Source organism: Chamaea fasciata, unplaced genomic scaffold, assembly GCF_029207755.1.
Source record: "Chamaea fasciata isolate MVZ Bird 193981 ecotype frontalis unplaced genomic scaffold, bChaFas1.0.hap1 SCAF_5, whole genome shotgun sequence".
Taxonomy (NCBI): domain Eukaryota; kingdom Metazoa; phylum Chordata; class Aves; order Passeriformes; family Sylviidae; genus Chamaea; species Chamaea fasciata.
The window spans coordinates 14,284,332-14,309,361 of record NW_027094090.1 but is presented as its reverse complement, the minus strand read 5'-3'; the positions used below and the strand labels follow the sequence as shown (position 1 = coordinate 14,309,361).

Here is a 25,030-nt window from a genome sequence, read left to right as displayed (position 1 = left end):
ATTTTTTCATTCATGGCTTTAAAAATATGAATTCACAAGCAAAAAGTTGAAAGAGAACTTTCTCCTATGATCCACTGTTGACTATGAGAATTGCTGCATGGCTTTCCACAAGCTGCATGAGTGAGAAATCTGTAAACACAAGGCAGTCAAACAGGCCTGGAGAGGAGATGTATCCATGGGGGGAAATAGAAATCGCTGGAAGGAAAACGGAAGTAGGAACAAGGTCAGCACAGAGTCTAACCTCCCCTGCCTGCCTCCAAGCATGCTCAGACACACAAAGGAAGCAGATCCGATGGGACCACTGGCCACAGAACCCCAAATCTATCCTGTGACAGCTTCTGAGGTTTACAACTGTGCAGCATTTCCCATTGGAAGTGACGCAAAAATTTTCAGAGTGTTTTTTCAAAGGTAATTTGTGGGGGAAATGCTGTCTCTAGACAAAAAGTACCTATTTGTAGCTCCCCCTGGACCTCCTCCTTGTGGGCAGAAATGGCTTCAGAAAACTGTTTCTTGAAAAAGAATTGAAATAAGTTTCTTGCTATAGAGCATTTCTACTTCAATGGTATTAATCAAAATGCAAACAACACAGCCAAACTGACATATAATCAAAGATATATTTAATCAAATTCATATCATCAACTCTGTCTACCAGGCATCTGACCACTACAGTGTTTTAAGAAAATGGGTGATCAAGTGGGTCCCACTGGGGTCAAATTCTGAAATTTTGTTTTTTGAGAAGACTTCTAATCACATACAAACACGGACACTCCAGGACTGTAAAGGTGGTTGACCAGCCACAAGGATAGGGCATGACACAAAACGGATTTTTTATCATTTGAAGAATCAAATTAAAATACTTCCACTCACTATTTGTCAAGAGCACTGCAGAGAGGGAGGGACACAAGTTCCCTGTTCCTGATTACTCACACACTAAATGTGGTGGTTTCAGTTATGTCTAAAAAGTACCACAGTTACGGGTAATGGTGGCCACTACAGTCTGTGGCTGAAGCTCCAGCTCAATCCCTGATGTCGCACGGCAGGGTCACCCCCAGGCTGGAACAAAGCCTGTTTTCATGCTGTCTGTGGCAAGGCACAAAGGAGCCTATAGGGGAGGATAGGACTTCTACAAGGCTATGAAACAGGAAAGAAATGAAATGACAAAACTTCAATAAAAGCTGAAAAAATACAGGACAGAAAAAAGTCCAGTGGCAATGAAACCGTTGCATTTGGGGTTATGCCACTGCCCATCTGCCATGGACCAGAGGAGGCTCTAACAGCAGCAAAGTAAAACATTTTCTTTTAGTGGGGAGACAAAAGTGTTTGTTGTGCTGAAGCTTAAAAAATTTAACACGTTTAGGAATCTGAATTTGTTTTGTGAATTTAGAAGGCCACATTGCAGAAGCAGCTTAGAATATTACAACTCCTGCCCTGAAAGTTTAGAATTATTTAATTTCATGGGTATATTTAATGAAACAGCTCCACAAGTTCTTTAATCTGGAGTCTTGGGTTATGTTTCAAACCTGGTGTTTAACCTTTAGGGCAAGTCATTTGGTATCTCTCTGTTTCTGCTTATCCAGCTGTAAAATGAGAATGAACATATTTACCTACCTCAGCAGGGTTTGCTAGGCCAGACAGACCATGGTGTGTTTTCATTCTGGCACTGCAAATAGTGAGGGCAAAGTATTCTTGAGGGATGCTGGTACCTGGTAAAGATTTCCACAAGTACATGTGTTACACGTGCACAAGCAAAACCTGAGTATATAAACCCAGGCATTTGTCCCAACCACATCCGTACTTCATACAGACTCCTAGGCGTTCATTTACCAACCTTTTCCCTGGGTGCTGAGGGGATTCTGCCACCAGCCAGTGAAGCCCCCGTGTTCCCCAGCACAGGCCAGGGAACCGATATGGGAGGCTGGTGTGCAGGGGCAGCTCCAGCACAGCCATTCATTCCCTGCAGCTGCCCCAGTGCCCCTGGGAAGGCGACAGCGCCATGTGCTCCCACAGCAAATGAGACACACCAGCCTGACAGTGGCTGGTCCGGCCTTGTTGGGCCTCTCTGCCTGTGCCAGGGCCAGACCTGGCCATGCATGACAGCACGGCCACCATCCCCAGGAATGGCACTGCTGAGCCACATGTGCTGGCACCACAGCAGCATGCAGAGTGGGGCTACTGAGGCTTGCATGTGACAGTTGCCAACCCCCTGGTTCTTTGCTGGGTTTTGGGTCTTACCACACAAGTATGTACCACTGTCCATCCATCCATCCATCCATCCATCCATCCATCCATCCATCCATCCATCCATCCATCCATCCTTTCTTCACAGGGGCCCGGCTCCATCCACACTACCGGCAGAAGGCAGGATTAGGTCAATAACCCCAATCCTTCGTTGTTTCTCCACCGACGGGGCAGGGAGGGGGGGCATCCGATTGGTGATTCTCCCCACCTATCCACCACCCCTTTCTGATTGCCGCACCCTGCCCAGAGCCCGCTCCCGACGCTGGGGAGCAGCGGGAAGAGCACAGCCTGCGGGTCTCGGGGCTGGAGTCCCCAGTCCCCCGCTCTGGGCTCCCTGGCTACAGCGGGACAGGAGTTCCCCAGCCCGCAACCCCCTTACCTCCCACCCCACTGAACTGCCCTGCCTCGATGGCCGCGCTCCCTGCCCCGGCTAAGGGCCGGGCTGCCCCGGGGCGGGGGGCCGGGCGGGAGGGGCTCGGCCCAGCCCCGCGGATGCGAGGGGCGGAGGAGGAGGAGGAGGAGGAGGAGGAGGAGGAGGAGGGCGGCCGGGGGGCACCCGGCGGCGCGGGGCCGCGGTCGGGAGCGGCGGCGCCTGCGTGGAGCAGCCGGAGCAGCGGCTTTCGGCGGCGCGTGGAGGGGCAGCCGCGTCCCGTCCCGTCGCGTCCCGTCCCATTCTGTCCCATCCCGTCCCGTCCTGCCGCCCGCCATGGGCCGCCTCCCGCTGTACCTCTGCTGCTGCCTCGGTAACTCTCGCTCCCGCTCCGCTCCGGCCGCCGTCGGGGCACGGCGGGCTGGACGCGCCTCTGCAGCGCCCGCCGGGGCGGCTCGGAGCGCCCAGCCCGGCCGCGCTCCCCCTTCCCTCTCTCACCCTCTGTCCCCCTCTCTCTCTCCCTCCGCGGCCGCGCAGCGCTGTGGCCCGCGGCGGCACAGGAGCCCGAGTACAGCTATGGCTGCGCCGAGGGCAGCTGCTACCCCGCCACCGGCGACCTGCTCATCGGCCGCGCCGCCCGCCTCTCCGCCTCCTCCACCTGCGGCCTCCGCCAGCCCGAGCCCTACTGCATCGTCAGCCACCTCCAGGTGAGCGCCGGGCGCGGGCGGGCAGCGCTCCCGGGCACCGCGCTCGGTGCCGGCGCCGGGGCGGGGATCGCCTCCTGCGCGGGGTGCGCGCCCGCGGGCAGCGGTCTCCAGTGGGGCAGCATCGTACCCAGAGCGGGACCCACACCTCGGGTCCAGGGAATCCCCCGCGGCTTTCGGCTCCCGACCCCCCTTTCCTGATCGAGGCCAATGAGGAAGAATGTGCCGCATAAGTTCAATTAATGCTTTATTTCCAGGCTTGCTCGGAGTCGTCTGGACAGCTTCCTAAAGGATCGTGGGCTGTAGGGCTCGGCAATGTTTTGTTCACAGTCCCCGTAGTGTAATTATATGTGTATGGTCTCGGAGTGAAAGGATGCAAATAAGGTTGTCTGAGCACATCTGGTGAGCTCTTGCTTTTTAAAGTCAGAAGCAACTGACCAAACTTTAAATCTCTGAGACAGAAAGGATGGTGGAGAAGAATAAACTATCAGTTTATACGTGGAACTCTGCTGAACTGAAAGTAAAGGGATAATCTCCGGACAAATTACCGTGGAAACAATAGGGCCGGATTCTGGCACTTGGAAGGAAAACCAGGGGAAGGAGGAGGGGCTGTAGCACTTGACCCATTTGTGCCCTGAAGTTACCAAGTCTCCCCTCATCCTTTCCCCACCTTTAGTTTCACCGGATAAGTTCTGTCTAATAGAGTTAATACTTTGACGTGGGATTTAGCTTCACTGAATATTTTCAGTGTATGTTGGGATTGACTTCAACATAAGCACCTCCGGTATAACAAAATAACAAAGGTACTTTGTTACATTTTCTTGTCTCAAAAAATGTTGAAGTGCCGTTGTAAAAACCATCACTTCAGAAGTTCTCATGTGCCAATATTCCTGATCTCCCAGCCCCGGTTCAGCATTTGGGATGTCCCTGGTTATTCTGAACCACAGTGTGTGGTATTGAAGAAATCGTGGAAGGTGCCTGTATCCTCTTTGTGACATGGGGCATGGCCACACTGAGTGCTTGGCAGGATTAGGTCTTCTGGATTCAGTTTTGGTCAGAGAAGGAGCAAGTTGTGACATGAAGTTCAGGGGGAAGGAAGCCTGGAGCAGACAGTAGGGAATGTCTTCCCTGGGACCCCTGCTTTTGCCATTCTTTCTGCTGTAGGAGTGTTTGAGGGCCCGTGGGAGGTGAAGCCCTGAGCTTGGGAGGAGCCACTGAAGCCAGAACTGGTGAAATGGAAAGCCTGTGTGGTGCAGACCTGCCAGCACTCACATTCTTGGCTGATAAAGAATTGCATTTGTCTCCATAAACGTGCTAGAGGAATGATGCCTGTGTAGCTTTTGACAGGGATGAGTTGCTGGTGCCATGGGGCTCCTTCACTGCCATTCCATGAGGTCCTCTCCCTCATCTGCGCCCTCCCGTTGGTCTGGGCCCCCTCCCTTTTGGTTCAGTTTGCGCCCTACCTTGCAATCAGAAAGTGGTGGTTTTAGGCAGAAGGACAATGCAAAAATAGCACTGTTTGTAGTTATAGCCATGTTGGGGTTTTGTCCCCTTGGCGAAGTTTCCAGTTTTCCCAAGCAGCACATGCCAAACTTGTTCCAAGCTGGTTTTGCTTGGGCAGACCTTGTAATGTGTACAAATGGACTTTATGTACACAGTTTGGGGTTGCAATACCAGCTGAAGATGCAAGGTTTGAGTAGGAGTTTGGCAAGATGAATTCAGAGAAAAGGACTAAATCACTGAGGTCTCCTTGATGTGCACTGAGCCTCACAGGAGGTATCCCTGATGCAGGCAACTTCCATCTCCAAGGCAGCTTCCAAATGCCAGTTATTTCACACAAGTTGTTAAGGTGCAGTTTTGCATATGTGCATTTTCACAGAAGCAATTCAACAATTTTCTGAATTGTTGAATTCAAAACCAGTGCTGCCATTGGTTTTGAATTCCGCTGGAGAATGCGTGCGCTGGAAGAGATTTCCTGAAACTCAATTTTCATTGAAAACATGCTTCCCCTAAAGATGAAGTTTATGGAATTCCTGGCATATTTTCCATTTGGCAATTTGCATTAATTCATAAAGGTAAAAACACTTAGCATTTCAACAAAAAAAAAATCTTTGATGACTCCCGCAGGCAGAATGAGTGGAATGTGATATGGATGGAAAATACTCTTATCTGCAGGAAGCAACTATTGCCCCATGGATAAAATCAGTAGTGCTGATTATCATGTTGTTTCAGGAGGACAAAAAATGTTTCATATGTGACTCGGAGGATCCCTTCCACGATACTCTCAATCCCGACAGTCATCGCATTGAAAATGTCGTCACCACGTTTGCTCCAAATCGCCTGAAGCTGTGGTGGCAATCGGAAAATGGTATGCAGTTTGTCCAGAGCAATTTCCGGGGCCGGGAGCTGTTTTCTCTCCTTTTGTTTAAGGGTACCTGTGGGTTTGCTGTTATCTCTGGCCTGGTGATTAATGCCCTGTGAAGGATCATGCTGTGTGAGGAGCCATGAGTAAAACTGGCTGCTTTTGTGTGCCCTGGAGCAGTCCTTAATCTGTAACAAAACCCCCCACCCCGAGTCCGCCAGGAGTGCTGGAAACAGCTGTCCAAGCACTCTGCAAGAATCCTTTCCTAAAGAGAAGAGTTTTCCACACCGGGCTCAGCTCTCCCTCATATTTGGGCAGCAGGAGCGGAGCAGCCTTCCAGCAGTAAATATCCCCGGGGTGGCGCTGCCAAGGCAGCACACCAGGGCTTCCCCACGCTGTGGGCTGGAGCCTGTGGAAGGAGGGGCTTTGGGTGCAGAGCTGGGGGCTGTTGCCCTGCCTGCAGACCTCCTCAATTTCCTTTTCCTACCTCAGGACAGTGGAGCCAGGGATATCTCTTACCCTACAAGCTGCCTTCTCCCTCCTGAGCTCCCTGAATTTCTGTAACATTTGCCAAACAATAAAATGAACTGCAGAAACCAGCGAGGTAGTTAAAAACAAAAATTGCATATTAGTTTGGTTCGGTTTTTGTTTTTTCTTTTAATCCTCCCTCCGCCTGTTTTACTTTTTTGGTTATGCTTTTGGCATGCCTTCATACACAAAACAAGGCAGCGAGGGTTTCTCAAACAGCAGTCCTTCCCTAAAGCCTTAAAGCCAGCTGGACAGGATGGGATTTCTGCAAATGCATTGGCAGTAGCTGCCTTATTGTATATGAAAAAAAAAAAAAAAGGTAGTATTTGTAGCAGTTTTGCTGCCTATTAAAGAAAGGTTTTCACTAAATCCTTTTTAACCCTTTAGATCAGCCTAGCAAGCTGCTTGCCTCCAGCAGTTCTCTTCCAGCATTCCAGATAATTCATGTTTTTTGCAACAGGCTTGGCAGCATTCACACAGAAAAGTTTCTTAGCTCATAAGGTCATGAAAATGTCCTTCAACAATAAAAAACAAATGATTCTTTCTGTCCAATTCATGTTTTCGTCTATTCAGGCATACAGCATAAGGGACCATTGCTGCATGCTTCACAGAAGGTTACAGCTGGTCAAAAATTTAAGTGTCTTATTGTTTTATTATTTTCATTTCTTACCCTTTCTCCTCTCTGTAAATCTTGATTTTATTTTTTATTTCTAACTACAGTATAATTAGTATCCAGCTGTTTTGAGAGCTCTTTTCACAAGGCAAAATAATATTTCTAGCTGTTTTTCTTCCTTTCTGTGGAGAGTCCTTGACCACAGGTAGTCTTACAGCAGTTTGGAAAACCTTTTGCCTCTCACCATTTTCTTAACCCTTGGAATTGCAAAGCAGGGCTGTGATAGTTGTTTTAGGACTGTCTGAAAACCAGGTTATAAAGGAGCTGTTCTTGTGGCCAGGAGAGTCCAAAGTGAGTGAAAAATGATGGGGAATGGCCCCCACCAAAAACTGGAGAGACTGGAGGTGTTAAGACTTGTGCTGCTGCTGCTACCAAAGAGGCTGGGGTGTGGGAGAACAGCCTGTGGCTACCACACAGGTCTGGGCTCAGCCTCCCCAGCTGTACTGGTGGCTTTGGTGCCAGGACCCAGCTTGTGGTGGTCCTGTCCTTGCCCCAAATCCAGCAATGCCAGCCACGGTTCTGTCTCAAATGGCCCTGCAGGCTCACACTCTGGGTGTAGCGTGTTTGGTGCTGATCATGTGCAGGAATCCCATGCCTGACACTCTTCAGCAGGTTCTTGGTGTCTCCCCCTGCACGTCAGGCACGCACTAAACCATCATATTCCTTTTTCACAACAGAACCAAGTGGTAAAGAAAATAGTCTCATGCCAATAGAGTGAAGAGCTTTGGCAAAATTTAGTGGCAGGTGTCCTTGTTTGCGGAACACCGTCTTTTCTCTGTCCTTGCAGGTTTGGAAAACGTGACTATCCAGCTGGACCTGGAGGCTGAGTTTCATTTCACTCATCTCATTATGACCTTCAAGGTAAGGAAGCCACAGCCTTACCCTGAACCCTAGATCATGAGGAAATGAGAGGTCTCATAGTCCTTCATATCTATTTGATATTTGGGATTTGGGCTTTGTCTGAACTGTTTGGCCTGAATTTTTTAGAGCTGCCAACCATTTACCAGTGTTGAAGTCATCTAGAAAGGCAGAGTTCTGACTTGCATTTGAACTCCAGTGGGGCTGCAGAAGGAGTCATGCTGAAGCTGGGTTTTGTGTTGGTGTGTTTCTGATGGTTGTATTCTAGAAGACTGTTAGCTAAGTCATATAGTAGTGAGGGTTTTTTTCCTGAAAAATGTTGGCCGTGGTATCAGTTTTCATTTGGCAAATGGAAAGGTCTTCAGGAAGAAAGAACATCTGTACACAAAGTGTCTTTGTTTTTTTACAAACAGATGTCTTGGAATGGTAGCTTATGTCCTGTACATCCTAAATGCTCTTCCCATGTGGACAGATTAATCTCTTCATTTTTACGCATCAGCTTTCTAGGACAGCTGGTTCCTCTTTCCTGTGGCATCTACTAGGGTTTCTCCCTGTGCCTTAAGATGGTGGCTGAGGTAGAAGGTGGTCATTTCTACTGAAGCCAGCAGTGAGGGACTCCTAAAAGACCCCTGACATGATGTGGGTGCTGCAGCCATTGGCCACTGAGTGCCATCTTTTGAAGATGAGTGGTCTATGGTTTGATGTGTATTATTTCATCTGTCTGCCTCTGAGGAAAAAGTGGAATATCATCAGAAAAGTATTTCCAATATTTCCACATATTGGAAATAGTTGGTGCAGGGAGGGAGATTAAAATCCAGACATGTGGATTGCTCACACTAATAAGACTCAATGTAAATGCAAGTAATAATTAACCAAATGAAATCTCTTGTTTTTCTTACTATTAGACATTCCGTCCTGCTGCAATGTTGATTGAAAGATCATCTGACTTTGGACAGACTTGGCAAGTTTACAGATATTTTGCATATGACTGTGAGAGCTCATTTCCTGGGATTTCAACTGGACCCATGAAGAAAGTGGATGATATAATTTGTGATTCCCGATACTCTGACATTGAACCTTCAACAGAGGGAGAGGTCAGAGACATTTTTTTCTAATAGGTTTATTGTGTAGACTTACAAATTCAGATTCTCTTATTTTTGAAGCTGAATCTTTTGGTGTTTGAATTTTCCTCCAGGTAATATATCGTGTTCTAGATCCTGCTTTTCGAATTGAAGATCCATACAGTCCAAGGATTCAGAGTATGTATGCAGTTACCTTTCAGGCTGATTTGAGAGCATATCAGTACTTACTTGCTTACAAAAACCAGTAATCCACTAACAAAGTCAGGCATTAGCCCTGACAGCAGTTTTGAAGTCATATGAGTACCTTTGTGAACAGCTCCTTTTCCTGACTCAGACAGGAAAATCCATGTTGTGAACTCAAGGGATTGCTCTTGCACACTTCACTGGAGCTGGTCCTTTTCTTAATTGATCAGGGATTTATTTTCATTAAGGAACCCCTTTCCCAAAAATACATGCAGTTGCCTAGAGAAACCTTGGAATGTGATCCTGTAATTGTACAGTATTCAGAAAGCAAGTAAACAGAGCTACAAAGGTACTTATTTAATTTTGCATTTCTAGCTAAAATCAATGGGGTCATGTTTTATTTTTCAGAAGAAAGTTGTGACTTTGGAACAGTTGGCCATGGTAGCACTGCATGGCTAGACCACCCAGATGTGGTCATAAACCACAGCTTGCTGTAGTGTTTGTGCATGGTTGTGGCAATCCATGAAGGCAGAGGTAGAGAGATCTGCTGCTCAGTGTGGCTTAAAGAGAAACCTTGTGGGGCATTTGGCCGGAGGGAGCTGCAGTACTCAGCCTTAAGCTGACCTCTGATTTAATATGCATTCTCAGGTTGAGTTCATGTCCCTCAGTGTAAAGCTACCTGGAGCAAAAGGAAATATGTGAAGTAGAGGAGTGTCTGCTGTTTGCTATGAGTTTAATGTTGGTTCTTTTCTTTACTCAACATTTTAAAGGATGGGCTTGAAGTGCTTTGTCAAGCCTAGTTCAAGGCTATAAGAAATTACATAGGATTCACAATATCAAAGTAAACATGTGGATGGTATTAATTATTGCAATGTTGTATTCCCATGGATTATCCCTCAAGAATTTCCTTGTATTTGGTCAGTTATGGGGTGTTACTTCTTTCCACAAAATGTAACTAATTACATTTGCTAGGAAAATTTGGCATATACCAAAGAATTACTTCTCTTTGTTTCCAGCTAAGACTTTTTTCAAAAGCCTCATAACTCTAATGGCTCCTGGTCCACTTGGCAGCAGTTTCTTGATGTCAAGTCCTTACCCATCTTATATTTTAAAACCCCAAAGAACCAGTGTCTTTTAGGTGGTGCTTTTCTTCTTGCCTTTAACATTTGTATATGTGCCTGTGCATGTCTATAATAAAATAGACCATTATTTTAAATTATGCTTAAACTAACTTATACAGTTATCAACCTGTAGTAAAATAATGTAATTTTTTTTTTTCTTTTTAAAATTTGGAGAGTGTGAAGTGATGTGTAGGTGCTGAAAATAAATCTGATCTAATCTGTCCATAGGAAGCATGCTTAGGAAGTCACTCCTGGCTTCCTCCCATTCAATATATGATCTGGTAAATAATTCCAAAACAGGCTTGCTGGTTAGTTATTTTGTGTGTGTCCCTTGCAGACCTATTAAAGATCACAAATCTGAGAGTCAAATTTGTCAAGCTGCACACGCTGGGAGATAATCTTTTGGACTCCAGGATGGAGATCCGAGAGAAGTACTACTATGCCATCTACGACATGGTGGTTCGCGGGAACTGCTTCTGCTATGGGCATGCCAGTGAGTGTGCGCCCGTGGAGGGCTTGGATGAGCAAGTGGAAGGAATGGTAAATATTCACACTTCTCTGCATAAAGTTCTTGTTGTCTGTGCCTCTTTTAAGTGATTTGAACACAAATGTAAAGATGACACTGCCCCTCACCTCTGCACGCTTGATTTTCAAACAACAGAACTGTTATAGTTATTCCGCCTTGGCAAACATATCTGTCATTACTGGTATTCATCAAACACAGATCTCAGATTAGGTGATAATTGTTTTAACATTCCTTTTCTAATTATGTTAAAGAGCTGTTGAAACTGGAAGGTAGGAATGAAGAAAGGGAGTGTAACCTTATTAGGTGAGAGACCAGTGTCTGAGTTGACTTGGTTACCTTAAAACTGAAGTGGAATAGAGGCATCAAAGGCTGAAACACCTGTAAATCAAACATAACCTGTGCTTGTATTAGTCGTTACCAGCTGAGAAGTGGAGGTTGTAGCCCTAATAAACGCAGGCTCTGAAGGAAAAACCCTGATTGCCTCCATGGTATGCTGCTGCACAAGTGCCACATCCCTTCTGGCCTCTTGCTTTTCCCCATGATTTTTGCATGACAAGCAGTAATAGCACTCTGTTAACGGGTGAGTTATTAACTGGTTGGAGATGTGGAAGCATGTGGGATGGTTGTGTGGGTTGTCCAGGGCTGCAGGATGCGCTGAGCCAGGTATGCTCCATTGCCCTGTGTTTGGGTCAGTCTCCATCCAAGCTTTGCCTTTAATGTCATGGCTACAGTGCTGGTAGTGCTGGTGGTCTGTGGCAGCAGCTGTCACACAAGCACTCTTGGTCGGCTTGGTGCTTGTTCAGTACACAAGGCAAAGGCAAAGCCTGGGGCTGGTGGATAAACACCATCCAAACTTGTTGTTACCTTCGAGAACAAAGGCAGGGCTGGAAAGAGGGCGCTGGGCTAGTGACCTGGTGATATGAATAGATGCACGTTAATAGCTAATAAACAGCTAATAAATTTTTACTTCCAAGGGGCTTCTGTGGTTATTGGAGTGGAACTGTGCTCTCCTTGTTTATTTCTGAAAGCATTTATTCAGGCACTAGTTCCAGTAAGGAAAGGACAAATTTGTATGAGGACACCTGGGCAGGTGAAGGACATTCCTATGGCCCTTTATGCCTTTTCTAAATGCAGTTACATGGATTAAAGTTTCCAAAAGTATATGTCCATTATGTGCTACCTTTATTTTGCATTCATTGTAGAATGGTTTGAATTTTTTTCCTTTTTTGTTTATAACCAACTCATTTTTTTATTCTTTTTTTTTCCCTCCATTTTTTTCAATTACAGGTTCATGGTCACTGCATGTGCAGACATAATACCAAAGGATTAAACTGTGAGCAGTGTTTGGATTTCTACCATGACTTACCCTGGCGCCCCGCTGAAGGTCGCAATAGTAACGCATGCAAAAGTGAGTTGGAGTAAAATGCAGAACTGGGTGCCATGAGTGTTACATGCTGACTTGTGTGTAAAATCCTTCATGTCCTTTGATTGACACCGGTGTGTCTTCTCTGCAGAGTTGCATTTCCCCCAGGACTCTTACTCTGCTTTCTGTCTTTGTCACAGAATGCAACTGCAATGGCCACTCCAGCCAGTGCCACTTTGACATGGCAGTGTACATGACGACGGGGAACACCAGCGGGGGAGTGTGTGACGACTGCCAGCACAACACTGTGGGACGCAACTGCGAGCAGTGCAAGCCCTTCTACTTCCAGCACCCGGAGAGAGACCTGCGGGACCCCGACGTCTGTGAGCGTAAGTGCAGCCCCACTCCACAGGATGGGAAGGGCCTTGGAATCCATGAGGAGAGGTGGTTGTCTTGGAGATCTTAAGTGAGCCTGGCTAGGCTTTGTTTTCTCTTTGAGAATCTGGGAGTTTACCTGGTCCTTGTGTGTCCAACCCACATCATGTCTAATACTTGCAGGAGTGACAGTCTTTCTACACAGCAGCTGAGTTTCAGTAATTCAGTGTGAGACTTGGCCTTTAATTTTGTAGCAGTGAATAAAACGCGTGCGATGCTTCCTTCTTAGCTTGCAACTGTGACCCAGCTGGCTCCCAAAATGGTGGGATCTGCGACCGCTACACTGACTTCTCCACCGGCCTCATTGCCGGACAGTGCCGTTGTAAATTATTTGTGGAAGGGGAGCGTTGTGACCTCTGCAAAGAAGGTTTCTATGGCCTGAGTGCTGATGACCCAGCGGGCTGTCAGTGTAAGTAAAAACATATGTTCCTTTATGTGTGATCAAAAGCTCTTTGGGGAGCTGTTAGTGCCAGGAGAACTTGGTTTGTGGGATGGATTTTTTTCCCCTTTTTTTCATGTTTTGGCCAAAGGAAAAACATTACTGTAGATTTGATGTAGCTTGGGGTCCACCAGCCCTAAAAATGCTGTTCACCATTTGATCATTCTAGTGCATTCAGTGGAAATAGCATAATCCTCTTTATTTCTTTTCAATTATAAGTCTCTAGGCCAAGGAAGTTTTACTGGGATGGATGGTGGGCAAAGAATGAAAATAATTTCTGTAATGGGGCATTTAGGGGAAACTTTCATGTATATATTTAAGTTAAACGCTGTCTAAAATATGACTCCAGTCCTGCTTTTGACCTGCCTATTTGTATTTCCCAATCTAGCTTGTGCGTGTAATCCTCTGGGTACCCACCCCGGGGGCAATCCTTGTGATTCGGAGACAGGAAACTGCTATTGTAAGCGTCTGGTGACAGGAAAGCAGTGCAATCAATGTCTGGCAAGTAGTTCACAGTAAAATAAATTAGGAGACACTGGCGTGAGGGAGGCTGGAGTGTGGGAAGCTTGGAGGAAGGTGCTGGCCACTGTCTCTGGCTGTCTACTAGCCCATGCCTGGCTGTAAAGGGCACTTTGGGATGCCAGGAGCCAAGAGGGGTGCTGTGTTTTGGGGAGCTGGGATGCATGTCAAGGCAGACAGGAGCATCCAGTCTAATTCCTGGGACCGTAAGGAGTGAGACATTAGGATACCTGTGGTTGCTCTGAAAATGAGGGATCTAGGGCAGTTCTGCTGAAGTCCTTGCTGAGGTGAAAGACAAAATGGTCAGGGAAACAGTGTTACCAAAAAAATTGCTTTCTAAACAGGCCATTATTTTAGGCAGGGATTATTTCATACACATACATTTCCATGTAGTGTTTATGTGTGCTGGAGTGTTATAGAAACACACTGCCAGACAACTGGATGTGTTTGTACAAACACTGAGAAACTCTTATCTAGCAGTGAACTGCATGGAAAAACCAAACAAGTCTGTCTGTCTCTCTGTCTGTCTATCCAGCAAGCAAGTTGCAAAATACCAGCCCTGCAAGGGCAGTGCCCTACAGAAATACCTACTACCCCATGTGTGGCTCTCTTGCCCTTGAAATGGTCAACAAGGTGGGAGGAGAGCAGGTAGGGAGGTGTTGTTGGGGGTAGACCCACAACCAGGGGAGCAGCATTCAAGGGTTGTGGGGCAGTCTGGGATAGCTTGTGCTGAGTGTTTAAAAATGTGCCTTTGGGTTAGATGGAACTAAGTCTGCCCCAGGTTACAGTGCTGGTGATGTTTTCTCTTGCAGCCTGAGCACTGGGGCCTGAGCAATGACATGGATGGATGTCGGCCATGCGACTGTGACCAGGGAGGAGCACTGAACAACAAGTGAGTCTCAGCCCAGTTACTCTCCTGTAATCATTCACCCAGTTTCATGTTTTTGTGACTGCAGCACCCAGGGCTCAGTGTGCCCTGGGAGAGGATGTTTTGATACCCATCTTTTCTGCTTCAGAGGGTGGTAGATCTTGATTGCAGCAAGGGTGACTGGGGCATCCATGTCTTTTCTGTGCTGAGCAATCTCTATTTGTGCTGCTGGTGCAAGTGAACATGTAAAACTTTTTAGTGCAGCTCTGCCTTTGTCAGCCAGGGTAGGAACCAGATGTGGATTAAGCTCTGCTTTGGCTGTAACCCGGGGTGTGGTCCATGTCAAAGCTTTGCTGTTACAGGATGAAAGCAGGAATCAGGCGGTGACATGGACAGGCTGGTCTTGCTTTGCTCCTAAATCACCCTTTGGCCAGTCTTTCTACCCACTGGTGCTAGGGGAAGCACGCTAGCTGCACAGTAGTACTGCTCTGTTGCCCCAGTGGTGCTGCATGAGGTGGGATGTGGACCTAGAAGTGCCCACTGGGGAGACGGACATTTGTTAGAGAAAATTGTAGGTTTTGAATATGCATCCATCAGTATCAGCATGGAAAGTCATGGTTTAGATGCCCTGTCAGTGAGGTGCTGGGTGGTCGGATTGCTCCTCTGACCAGAGCAGTTCTCTGTGTGCTAGGTGCATGTCCGACCTCTGCCTTGTCAACCGCAGCATGTTCTTTTGCTTTTTTTTTTCCCCCCTCTCCCCTTCCTTCCACAAACCCTTTGAAATGTCATGTTTTTGTCTAAAGCCACAGAAGTTTCCCAAGGGGGTCAAAGAACTCTTTGCCACTGAAGCCTGTGGGACCACGCTGGGGGAGTGTGGGACTCATCTTGGTGTGACTCCCATAGGTCCTCACAGCCTACAGACACCCCATCTGCATCAGGGATTGCCGTGGGAATGTCCCACGGGCCATCTCTCCTGTCTGCTCCCAAGTGAATTATTAGCCCTTGGCAGACAGCAGTGTGGATGTTAGGGATTATTTACTCCCCCGTGCTGTCTCCCTGTGCACAGATGGGTTACACCACACAGCTCATAACAGCTCCCCCAGCACAGCTGCTTCCAGGGCTTTGGGGTAACAGCCCAGCCACGGCCCAGCCTGTTTCCCATGCACTGAGCCCAGCGATTGCAAAACCATGTGGGGAGGGGACGTGCAGCATCCTGGCACGGGCAGGCAGCAGCTGTGCTTTCCTCCAACCGCAGGAGAGCCACAAAGCCCAGCTCTGGCTCCTGACTTCACTCTCTCACGTCATCAGGAAGGGGGAGCTTTGCCCTCCTTGGGGCTCCTCTCCTCAGCTGCTGAATTGCTGCTTTCTGGCTCCCGCTCAGGGTGTGGGATGCTGTGCCTCACCCAAAATTCATCCCTGTGGTGTAACCCAGGTGGTGGAGTTATTGCCTCCCTGGAGGGGAAACTTCCCTCTTCTGGGACTGCTAAGGCACTTCTGGCATCTCAAGGTGAACATTTAAGTGAGTTTCTGCAACTTCAAAAACTTTTTGAGTTTGAGTTAAAAACTACTCTTTGTCTGGAGGCTTGAGGAGTCTGAAAATTGTTCATAGAAACCAGAGGCATTTACCTTTAGAAAATGTTTCTAAATCCCACTCAAATTTAAAGAAAGAGGTGTATTTTGGTGGACCAAAACACCTTCCTTTGAAGAAGTGTGATTGGATATGTGCAAAATTGCAATGTGCTTAAGGGTTCTTCATGATGCAGGGCAGACACTCTGAGGGCAATAAAACAGCTGAAGGCTGTTTGGGGATAGAGTTGTATTGTGTAAAGAAAATGGCTCATTGTGAAAGAAGGGTGTTTGGGTGAAATCTGTGTATCACTCTGGACAGACCTTCTGGCGATGGCCCTGACAACCATGTCACTGGTTGTGTCTGTCCTACTCTAAAGCAGCCAGGGATGGTTTGACCCCCCGTGTAGCTGCTGATGGCGACCTGTCTGGATGTTTTGCCGCAAGTGGGAGCAGCTCAGCATTCTGGGGCATGTAGGGTCGTGCATGTTCTTGCTCTGCCTCAGACCATACAAACAGATATGCTGCCTGTGTGGCTTGCAAGCTTGGAGCCAAAGACTGCCCTCAGCTTCAGGGCAGGTGTGCCTGTTTGGCTATGTCTGGTAGAAAGCAAAGCTCCCAGAACTCCTTGTGTCCCACTGTATCCATAGCATGAAGTCCTCTTGCCATCCAAACAGAGGAAACTACTTGCAAACTGCCTACTGGAAATGGTCCTGGAACCATGCTCGCTTCCAGCCTGAGCCTAGATGTTGTTATGGAGAGTGATAGTTGGGTTGAGCCAGGTCTGTGCCTGCAACTGTTCTGCCACATTAATAATGCAGGTGGCCCAGCTGCACAGCCCAGGAGCTTCTCCTGTCTGCTGTGTTCAGAAGTGCTTCTCCTGTGTCATTAAAATGTCAAGCGGAAGATAGCTCCAATACTGTCTCAGCATAGCAAAGATGTTCTTGTAAATTCATTGTTCTTCCATTTTAGCTGCTCAAGTGAATCTGGCCAATGTGAATGCCGGCCCCACATGTTTGGACGTCAGTGCAACCAAGTGGAGCCTGGCTATTACTTCATTTCACTTGATCATTACATCTACGAGGCAGAGGAAGCCAACTTGGGTCCTGTGAGTAGCAGTTTTAGTGGTCTGGAGTGTCTGAAGAGGTGTGGGAAAGTTGTTTCACCAGTTGACTCTTGGAAGTGTCTTTTATATCCTGTGTGTTTTGCAATTAAAATGTGGAAAACAGAAGACCGAAATGTACCAGAAAACCGTTAACCTGTAGCTTTTCAATCTTAATATCAATCAAAAATGGTGTAATTGAAGGGGGGAGGAATTGCAATTTTTCTTTTTAAACCTTTTTTTTTTTTTTTGATCATAACAGTACAGTTAGTTTAATGTCACCACCCGTCTCTGTACCCACCATTCCATATGTACCCACCATATCCACTTCTCCTACCACATCCATTCCATATGTACCCACCACATCCACTACCTCAAGAGAGGTGGGACACAGACACTGGCTCTTTCTTTGGTGCCACTTCACTGGGAGTGAACAAAGCACACATTTAAGCACATTGCCACAGTTTTTATAGTTTCTGTACATCAGTAACATATCTTCTGTTAAAGACTAAAACCTTACTGGTTGTGCAAAAAACTGTTTTTGTAAGTGAGGTTGCCTCTAGCTTGTTTTGCCTGCCGACATGGTACAACAGGGTTTCTGGCTCTTTCTGTTGCCCATCACACAGCCTTGCTTTCAATTAATTAACAGCAGCTAGGTGATTATATCAATCACTTTTGCCTCCAGCAGCGAGTCAGGGAGATGGAAATAATGGTTTATCTAAAGCAGCAAATCCTTGTCTGCCTACAATCAGGGCACTTGGTGCCATAATTTATTTATTTTGAGCAAAATGCAGCCATTTTACAGTTTCAGCTAAGGCAGAGGGTGTTTGCTCTCAGATACCTGCAGAAAGGGAAGACAGCACAGAGCAGACGTTGTACCACAGCAGAGGGCACATTAGCTGGCACAGGCTTTTTGGTGCATTTGTGTCTGCTCAACTGGAGAGGTGGTACCCAAGGCCCTTCCAAGGCTCAGGGATGAAGGAGCTCAGCACAAAAATCCACCCTGCCAGACAGAGCAGGATGATGTACTGCTGATTTGCCTTTTGAAACCTCCAAATTCCCAGGTAGAGGCCCAACAGAAGACAAAATGCAGTGGCACAGAGTTGCAGGGATTGACAGGCAGTGCCAAGCCCCTGTGCTCCTACAGCTGCTCACTCTTGCTCACGTCTTGCCTGCCATCCTTTCTGGGGAGCTCTGACCTTTGTGCAAAGCCAAAGGCTAATAACTTACAGCCAGGCTCTATTCAAAGAGTGTGAGAATGCATGAGGGGACATCCTGAAGTGATACGTATATATGTAGACATTTCCTTGCATTTTATCCCTTTCTACTGAAGCAGCTTCCTTAGGAATGCACAGGATGTTGTTCTATGGAGAGAACTATTTGTGGATACAGATTCATTTGAAGCAGGAAATTTAAGCACCGTGTTTCTATTTTGTTACCTTTTTCCTCTTCTTTGCTTTATATAAAAAACAGATTAAAACCCTGACTCCTCAGATTGAAAAGGGTTGACCATGTGTTGATTTGGCTATTAAATATCTATCAGTGATTAGGATCTCTGTTCCTTAGTGACACCCTGCTCGTTAAAGCCATGATCTACTTTTCCAACGTTATTTTGAGCAGTGGTTTTGTTTGAAACAGCCTGATATATTCAGGAAGCAATTAGCACTCAGGCTTGGCTGGTTAATGGGACAGCAATATGCCACTGCAGTAAATCCTACTGCTACAAGTACAATGTAGAAATCTGTATGGTGAATGAGATGTCATAGCTGGTGAAATAGTTGTTCACAGCAAATTTTTAATTTAATTCTGCACCATAGCAGAGAAATAAATGAAGAGTTTTGCAGTCTTTTTTTGCTTTTTCTCTCTTCCTTTTGTTATGTTGTTAAGTGAAAGGGCAACGGGGTGCACACATAGGGATTTAAAAGAATTTGTGTTGTCTGGGATGTAAACAGCAGATAGTGCAATCCTGTAGTCATCCATCAGCAGAAACCCACACTTCATGTACTCCTGTGGGACTTGGAAATTTAATGGATCAGTATTGTAATACCTGTTCCCTGTTTTGTAGGGAGTGAACATAATAGAGCGCCAGTACACGCCAGACCGCACACCGTCATGGACAGGCATAGGATTTGTGAGAGTGCCTGAGGGGGCATACCTGGAATTCCACATTGACAACATCCCCTACTCCATGGAGTATGATGTTCTGATCCGCTACGAGCCGCAGGTGGGTCTATGAGTATGGGCATTGCTGCCTCTCAGCAGGTGCTGGCTGTCCTGGTGCACAGCTGACATTAGTTTAAGGAGTCATCAGGGCTCAAGGACAAGGACAGGCGCTCAGTTAAATGGCTGAGATGTGTGAAAATCCAAAATGACATTGACTATTTCTAGTACTATTTGCTTTAGAGTTTGTTTCACTATTGCATTGTTTCAGGACCTGTTTAATGCGCAAATTAAAAAGCGACAAGTCCCATCAGGACAGATTAGACAATTTGTTTCTGGCCAGATGGGCATCATGCACCTTAGGAAGCAAATTACCCATCTTGGATGTTGAATGCCTGCAGCCAAGAGTTTGCAAGCAGTTGACTTTGATAATTTGCAGAGCAAAGGCAAAGAACAAAATCCCTCCATCTCCTTGCCTAGAGTTTGGCAGCAACTAAGTTCAGGGAATACGCAGATACAGGACCCAGAGGTGAGGGGAGAGGAGGTCACCAAACCCCCTGGTGATGCCATAATGCTGATGGGGTTGCTGGCCACCTGCTCCTTGCTCTCAGCCCACACCTGCAGCTGGTAGATGCCCCATTGATGCTGCAACTGTAGCCCTTGAAGCCCTTGTATCCTCCTTGAAGCACAGTGACCACCCAGTCTGTGCTCATGCTTTTCCTGGCCTGAGCTCTGGATGTTTTCAGGAGTTTATGATTATTACTTGAGCCTTTTTTTCCCCTAGTTGCCTGATCAGTGGGAAAAAGCTGTGATCAATGTCTCGCGCCCAGGCAAGATTTCCACAGGTAGCCGGTGTGGCAACACAGTTCCTGATGATGATAATCAAGTGGTCTCACTGTCACCTGGATCCAGGTTGGTATAACTGGATGGGCGAAAGGAAAGGGGGAAAAAAAATTGAAGTACAATAATGTCATGTTTTCAGTTTGCTCTGAATTCTATGAAAATAGATAAAAATTAGTTTGCAGCGTGTTACAAAAAACATGTTTGGTAGTGTGTCTGTAGACTCAAAGCTTTTAAGTTTATTCTCATTTTCTGATACAGTTTGTTCACTGAGTAGAGGGAGGGGGAGGTGTTTGCACAGCCTGTGAATGAACACTGGTTTGACTCTTTACCTTGCTGATAACCTTTTCCGGTTCTGACTTCCACAGGCCTCCAAACCACCTCTCTCATATCGCAGCTTTTGTTCTGTTGGGTCTCGGCTGCTTTCCGTTATCTTGATTGCTTTATAGGGGCACATGAAATGCTTTATGGTGCCGTATGTTTGAAGTAAGGAGTGTTTCCTGTTCCTCATTCAGATACGTTGTTCTCCCGCGGCCCGTGTGCTTTGAGAAGGGGCTGAATTACACCATCCGCCTGGAGCTGCCCCAGTACTCCTCGGTGGATACGGAAACAGAGAACCCGTACACACTCATTGACTCTGTGAGCAGAATTTATTTCAGGGATGCTCTTAAAAGCCTGGAAGTTTGCATCTCCCCTGGCATGTGTCTGTGTAAACTCAAAGTAGTATTTTGCAGTGTTGTTCCTTACAGCCAAAGTCAGATTTCAACTGTACAATGTAATGCAGCATAGGTTTCTTCAAAAGTTCCTTGAAGTATGTGAGTTGTTTTTCTGCTAAGAGGCTTTTGAGGTATTTTGCAGGACTGCAGCTAGTCCACAGACCTATAGTTTCTTTGGGGAGGCTGAATTGTATCATGTAAGTCATGAAAATCAATGTCAGTGTCAATCTTCTTCTTTAAAATGGATAGAATTTGGTAGATTTGCTAAGAATTTGTCAGATACCAGAAGTATTCCACCAAAACTAGACAAATACTGTTGTTTACCTTCCAAATTCTGTCTGGCTGTTTGCTTTTTAGCCAAAAAAAAGGTTAGAAACTGGGATAATACAGAATTTTCACAATTTTGGTGGAGGCTATTTATAAGTAGTGACACTTTCTCATTGCAAAATTGTTTTGTAGCTTGTTCTCATGCCATACTGCAAATCGCTGGACATATTCACAGTGGGAGGCTCGGGCGAAGACGTGGTCACAAACAGTGCTTGGGAAACTTTCCAAAGATACCGGTGTTTGGAAAACAGCAGGAGCGTTGTGAAAACTCCCATGACAGATGTCTGCAGGAACATAATATTCAGCATTTCTGCACTACTGCATGAGACTGCGTTATGTACGTAGCCATCTACTTGTGCCTGGGAGCTGGGTGGCGCTTGCAGGCAGAGCAGTTTGCATGGGGAAGGCGTGTACGTGGGATGAGGCAGGGGATTCACGTCTTGTGCCCCATTTCTCACTCTCTCCAATGTTTTTCTCTGCTCAGCATGCCAGTGTGACCCACAGGGCTCCCTCAGTTCGGTGTGTGACCCCAATGGAGGACAGTGCCAGTGTCGTCCCAACGTTGTTGGAAGACAGTGTGACAGATGTGCCCCTGGAACCTTTGGGTTTGGGCCAAGCGGATGCCGACGTATGTTAAACCCTTGGCTCTGGGCTGTGCTGTGGTTGGGGCCCTGAGTTTATGGCTTGTCGTGGAAACTCAGCCCCTCTCCTGCTCTCCTTGCAGCGTGCGAGTGCCACATCCGAGGCTCTTACAACGCCTTCTGCGACGTGGAGACGGGCCAGTGCCACTGCTTCCCTGGGGTGTACGGGCGGCAGTGCGACCGCTGCCTGCCCAGCTTCTGGGGCTTCCCCAGCTGCCAGCCCTGCCACTGCAATGGCCACGCTGATGACTGCAACCCCTACACTGGAGAGTGCCTGAGCTGCCGGGACCACACAGCTGGACACAACTGTGAGAGGTATGGCACATCTGCCCTTTCCCTGGCCCCTCTCCTTCCCCACAGCAGGGTGAGTGCAGCGCCTGTCCCCTCTGGTGCTGGAGCTCAGGCGGGTGTTAAGCCACAGGGAAAGTCCTAGGTCTGGGGAGTCAGAGAAGCACTTGCAGTCCTGGAGATTGATGTGAGTGGGGATCCCCTCTGCCCTGCCTGCAGCCTTGCACCTCACAGCAGTGCCTGCATAAGTAACCAAGTGCACATTGCAGGACCCCAGGCCTCTAGTGAGCCATTGCAAGCCTTCTGAGAAGCCTTGCAGTGGCTGGGCTGACATCCATCCTTGGGTCTCCTGCCTACACTAGTGTAAACCAGGAAAATCTGTAACTGTGGACACAGCTGCTAGGAGCGTGAGTGGTAAGGGAGAGCCATAAGGATGTTTCTGCCCTTTACTTCTTCACAGTGGTAGAAATCTGAGCTTAGTTACAGCAAGGCTGCAGTGTGCTTGTCTGCAGTCCCTGCATGTTGTGTACCCTGTTGTGCAGGTGCCAGGCAGGCTACTATGGAGACCCTATCCTGGGATCCGGTGACCACTGCCGCCCCTGCCCTTGCCCTGATGGCCCCGAGAGTGGACGCCAGTTTGCCAGTGGCTGTTACCAGGATCCAATCACACTGCAAGTCGTGTGTGTCTGTAGTGTGGGATACATAGGTACTTGGTGGGAGTATGGGGGGGTGGCTGGTTGAGTTGAACCTCTCAGGGAGAGGGTATGTTCATATGAGTTAGATGTGACCACAGCACCAGCATCAATGGGTTGTTTCTGGGGGTTGCGTTGCTTTGAAGGTGCCAGGGCAGAGTGGCTTGTGTGGGTGATGCCACCACGACCATGAACCTCATCTCCACGTGTGGTGAGGGGTGACCAGTGCTCAGCAAAGGGTGGACAGGACAGCCCTGGAACCGAGGGGATGAGCAGCATACCTTGGTGCCCTGGGTGGTACCATCCATGCTCTCCACCAAGTTGCCACGGTGTCACCAAGTGCTGTCTCTGTTTCTTTAAACGTGATCCAGTTAATGCCCCCCCCCCCCCAGTAATGGTCTTTATTGCCTTGCTGATGACGGGGCTGTGCACTAGGGAGCCGTGATTCCCACTGTGCCTGTTTGTTCAAACAGGCAGTCGATGTGATGAATGTGCGTCTGGCTTCTTTGGGAGCCCCGATGAGGTTGGCGGTGCCTGCCAGCCGTGCCAGTGCAACAACAACATTGACACCACTGACCCAGAGGCCTGCGACAAGAGGAGCGGGGCGTGCGTGAAGTGCCTGTATCACACCGAGGGTGAAAACTGCCATCTCTGCAGAGAGGGCTACTACGGGAGTGCCCTGCAGCAGGACTGCAGAAGTGAGTGGGAGACACTGCTGCAGCCCCAGCACCAGCCTTGTTGGGGGGCAGTAGTGGACACCTAAACACTTTTTACCTGGGAGCATTTGGGTTGGAGGATAAACCAAATTACTTTCAGCTGGAGTTGCCTGCATCTGCCCTGCAGCTGGGTGAGGCTCCTGGCCCCCTCCAGGAGAGGGGTTCTTTACATTTGAGAGGGAGGACAGGGACAGCATTTACATTTGCTGAAAGGAGGAGGATTTTGCAGGAGGGGGGCTACTTACCCTCTTGATACTGCTCTCTGTTAATCTCTTCTCCGGAGAAGGTGGTGGGGGAGGGTTTGGCTTTTGCTTACACCAGGTCCCTGCAGATGTGGTTGGGCAGTGGGAATGATGGCCATGACAGGAAGCTGAAGTGGGTGGTGGGGAGGCAGACCCACCTCTCCTGCGGTATCAGGCACAGCCCAGCAGGACAGGTGGGTCACTGAGCAGGTGAGCTTGCTGTTGGCCAGTTGGCCACTTTGAGCAGATCTGCCACCATAGCTGACTGATGAAAGCTGGGCAGAGCCGGGCTTGGTTGTACAGAGGGAGGAGTGGAGAAGAGCAGGGAGGGCTGGGCTGCTCGACTGAGGGACCCCTGTAGCCTTCTGTGTACTGGGGCAGAAGCTGTAGAGGTGGCCAGCTGTGGGACATGGGACTCTTGAGCAGTGCTGAGTGTCATTCCGTGTTGGGTCAGCCAGGCCCAGCCACTGGCACTGGAGCATGCCAGCATCTGCCCACACCTCTGTGGACCCAGAGAATAAACTAGATGTGAAGTCGGGGCAGTCTGGTAGCAGGGTCAGGTTGACATGGAGGCGCCATGCTCTTTCCCTCACAGAGTGCGTCTGCAACTACCTGGGCACTGTCCGGGAGGACTGCGAGGGCTCGGAGAGCTGCCACTGCGAGGCGGCCACGGGGCAGTGCCGGTGCCTCCCCAACGTGGTGGGGCTGACCTGTGACCGCTGTGCCCCCCACACGTGGCGGCTGGCCAGCGGCGCTGGCTGCGAGCACTGCGACTGCGACCCCGCGCGCTCCCTCGGCCCTGCCTGCAACGAGGTGAGGGAGCACGGGCACGTGCCCAGGGCTTGGCCTCTGCTCTGGTGCAGGGTGGAGCTGCTGAGGGGCTCACACCTCCTGATGGGTTGGTTTTTTGGCTTTGGCAGTTCACGGGACAGTGCCACTGCATGCCAGGTTTCGGAGGCCGGACCTGCCGGGAGTGCCAGGAGCTCTTCTGGGGTGACCCAGGCGTGGAGTGCTTAGGTGAGTCCAACCCTGGTGCCTGATCCATCTGCTCCTTTTGGAAATGTCTATGTGGCTGGGCACACTGTTACACCCCAGTTTACTGGGACACCCCTACCAGGAGCAGCCCACTAGAGCCTTGGAAAAGAGGGAAAAAGGCATGGTGGGGTCCTGCCCTCGGGTTTTGGTGCCTTGGGGGACGGGACATGTGGCAGGAGCCCAGCCCTGTGCTTGTCTGTGTTTTTCTTGTCTGACCTTTATTTAGAAACAAACCTCTCTGCTTAGAAGCAGCTCTTTCTTAAGGGTAGGGTTGCAATGCTGTCAGGTAAGCCAGCATGATAAGAAAACATATCACAAACGTTTGAGATTGAGAATTGGTCTGGAAACTAGTTTCCTTTGCCCTTTGTATGTAGCTGAAGACCACTGTCTCTTGTGTCTTCTTACAGAGACTGGAAGTTTTTTATTTAGTAGGAGA

The 25,030-nt window shown here is 48.2% G+C and overlaps 1 protein-coding gene across 1 annotated transcript in view; it reads left to right on the top strand.

Moving 5' to 3' along the window:
* The first annotated feature begins 2,835 nt into the window (after positions 1-2,835).
* LAMB1 (laminin subunit beta 1) overlaps positions 2,836-25,030 on the top strand; it is a 41,373-nt gene continuing 19,178 nt past the window's right edge. Inside the window, exons 1-23 of the mRNA XM_066182905.1 lie at positions 2,836-2,981; positions 3,146-3,315; positions 5,545-5,680; positions 7,663-7,736; positions 8,639-8,827; positions 8,929-8,992; positions 10,457-10,659; positions 11,933-12,053; positions 12,209-12,397; positions 12,673-12,852; positions 13,271-13,383; positions 14,214-14,293; positions 16,808-16,943; positions 19,003-19,161; positions 19,882-20,009; positions 20,453-20,576; positions 21,113-21,317; positions 21,465-21,608; positions 21,705-21,936; positions 22,452-22,615; positions 23,075-23,299; positions 24,155-24,372; positions 24,480-24,576. Coding sequence (XP_066039002.1) covers positions 2,945-2,981; positions 3,146-3,315; positions 5,545-5,680; positions 7,663-7,736; positions 8,639-8,827; positions 8,929-8,992; positions 10,457-10,659; positions 11,933-12,053; positions 12,209-12,397; positions 12,673-12,852; positions 13,271-13,383; positions 14,214-14,293; positions 16,808-16,943; positions 19,003-19,161; positions 19,882-20,009; positions 20,453-20,576; positions 21,113-21,317; positions 21,465-21,608; positions 21,705-21,936; positions 22,452-22,615; positions 23,075-23,299; positions 24,155-24,372; positions 24,480-24,576 — 3,388 coding nt within the window. The 5' untranslated portion in view covers positions 2,836-2,944. The remainder of the gene's footprint in view (positions 2,982-3,145; positions 3,316-5,544; positions 5,681-7,662; positions 7,737-8,638; positions 8,828-8,928; positions 8,993-10,456; positions 10,660-11,932; positions 12,054-12,208; positions 12,398-12,672; positions 12,853-13,270; positions 13,384-14,213; positions 14,294-16,807; positions 16,944-19,002; positions 19,162-19,881; positions 20,010-20,452; positions 20,577-21,112; positions 21,318-21,464; positions 21,609-21,704; positions 21,937-22,451; positions 22,616-23,074; positions 23,300-24,154; positions 24,373-24,479; positions 24,577-25,030) is intronic.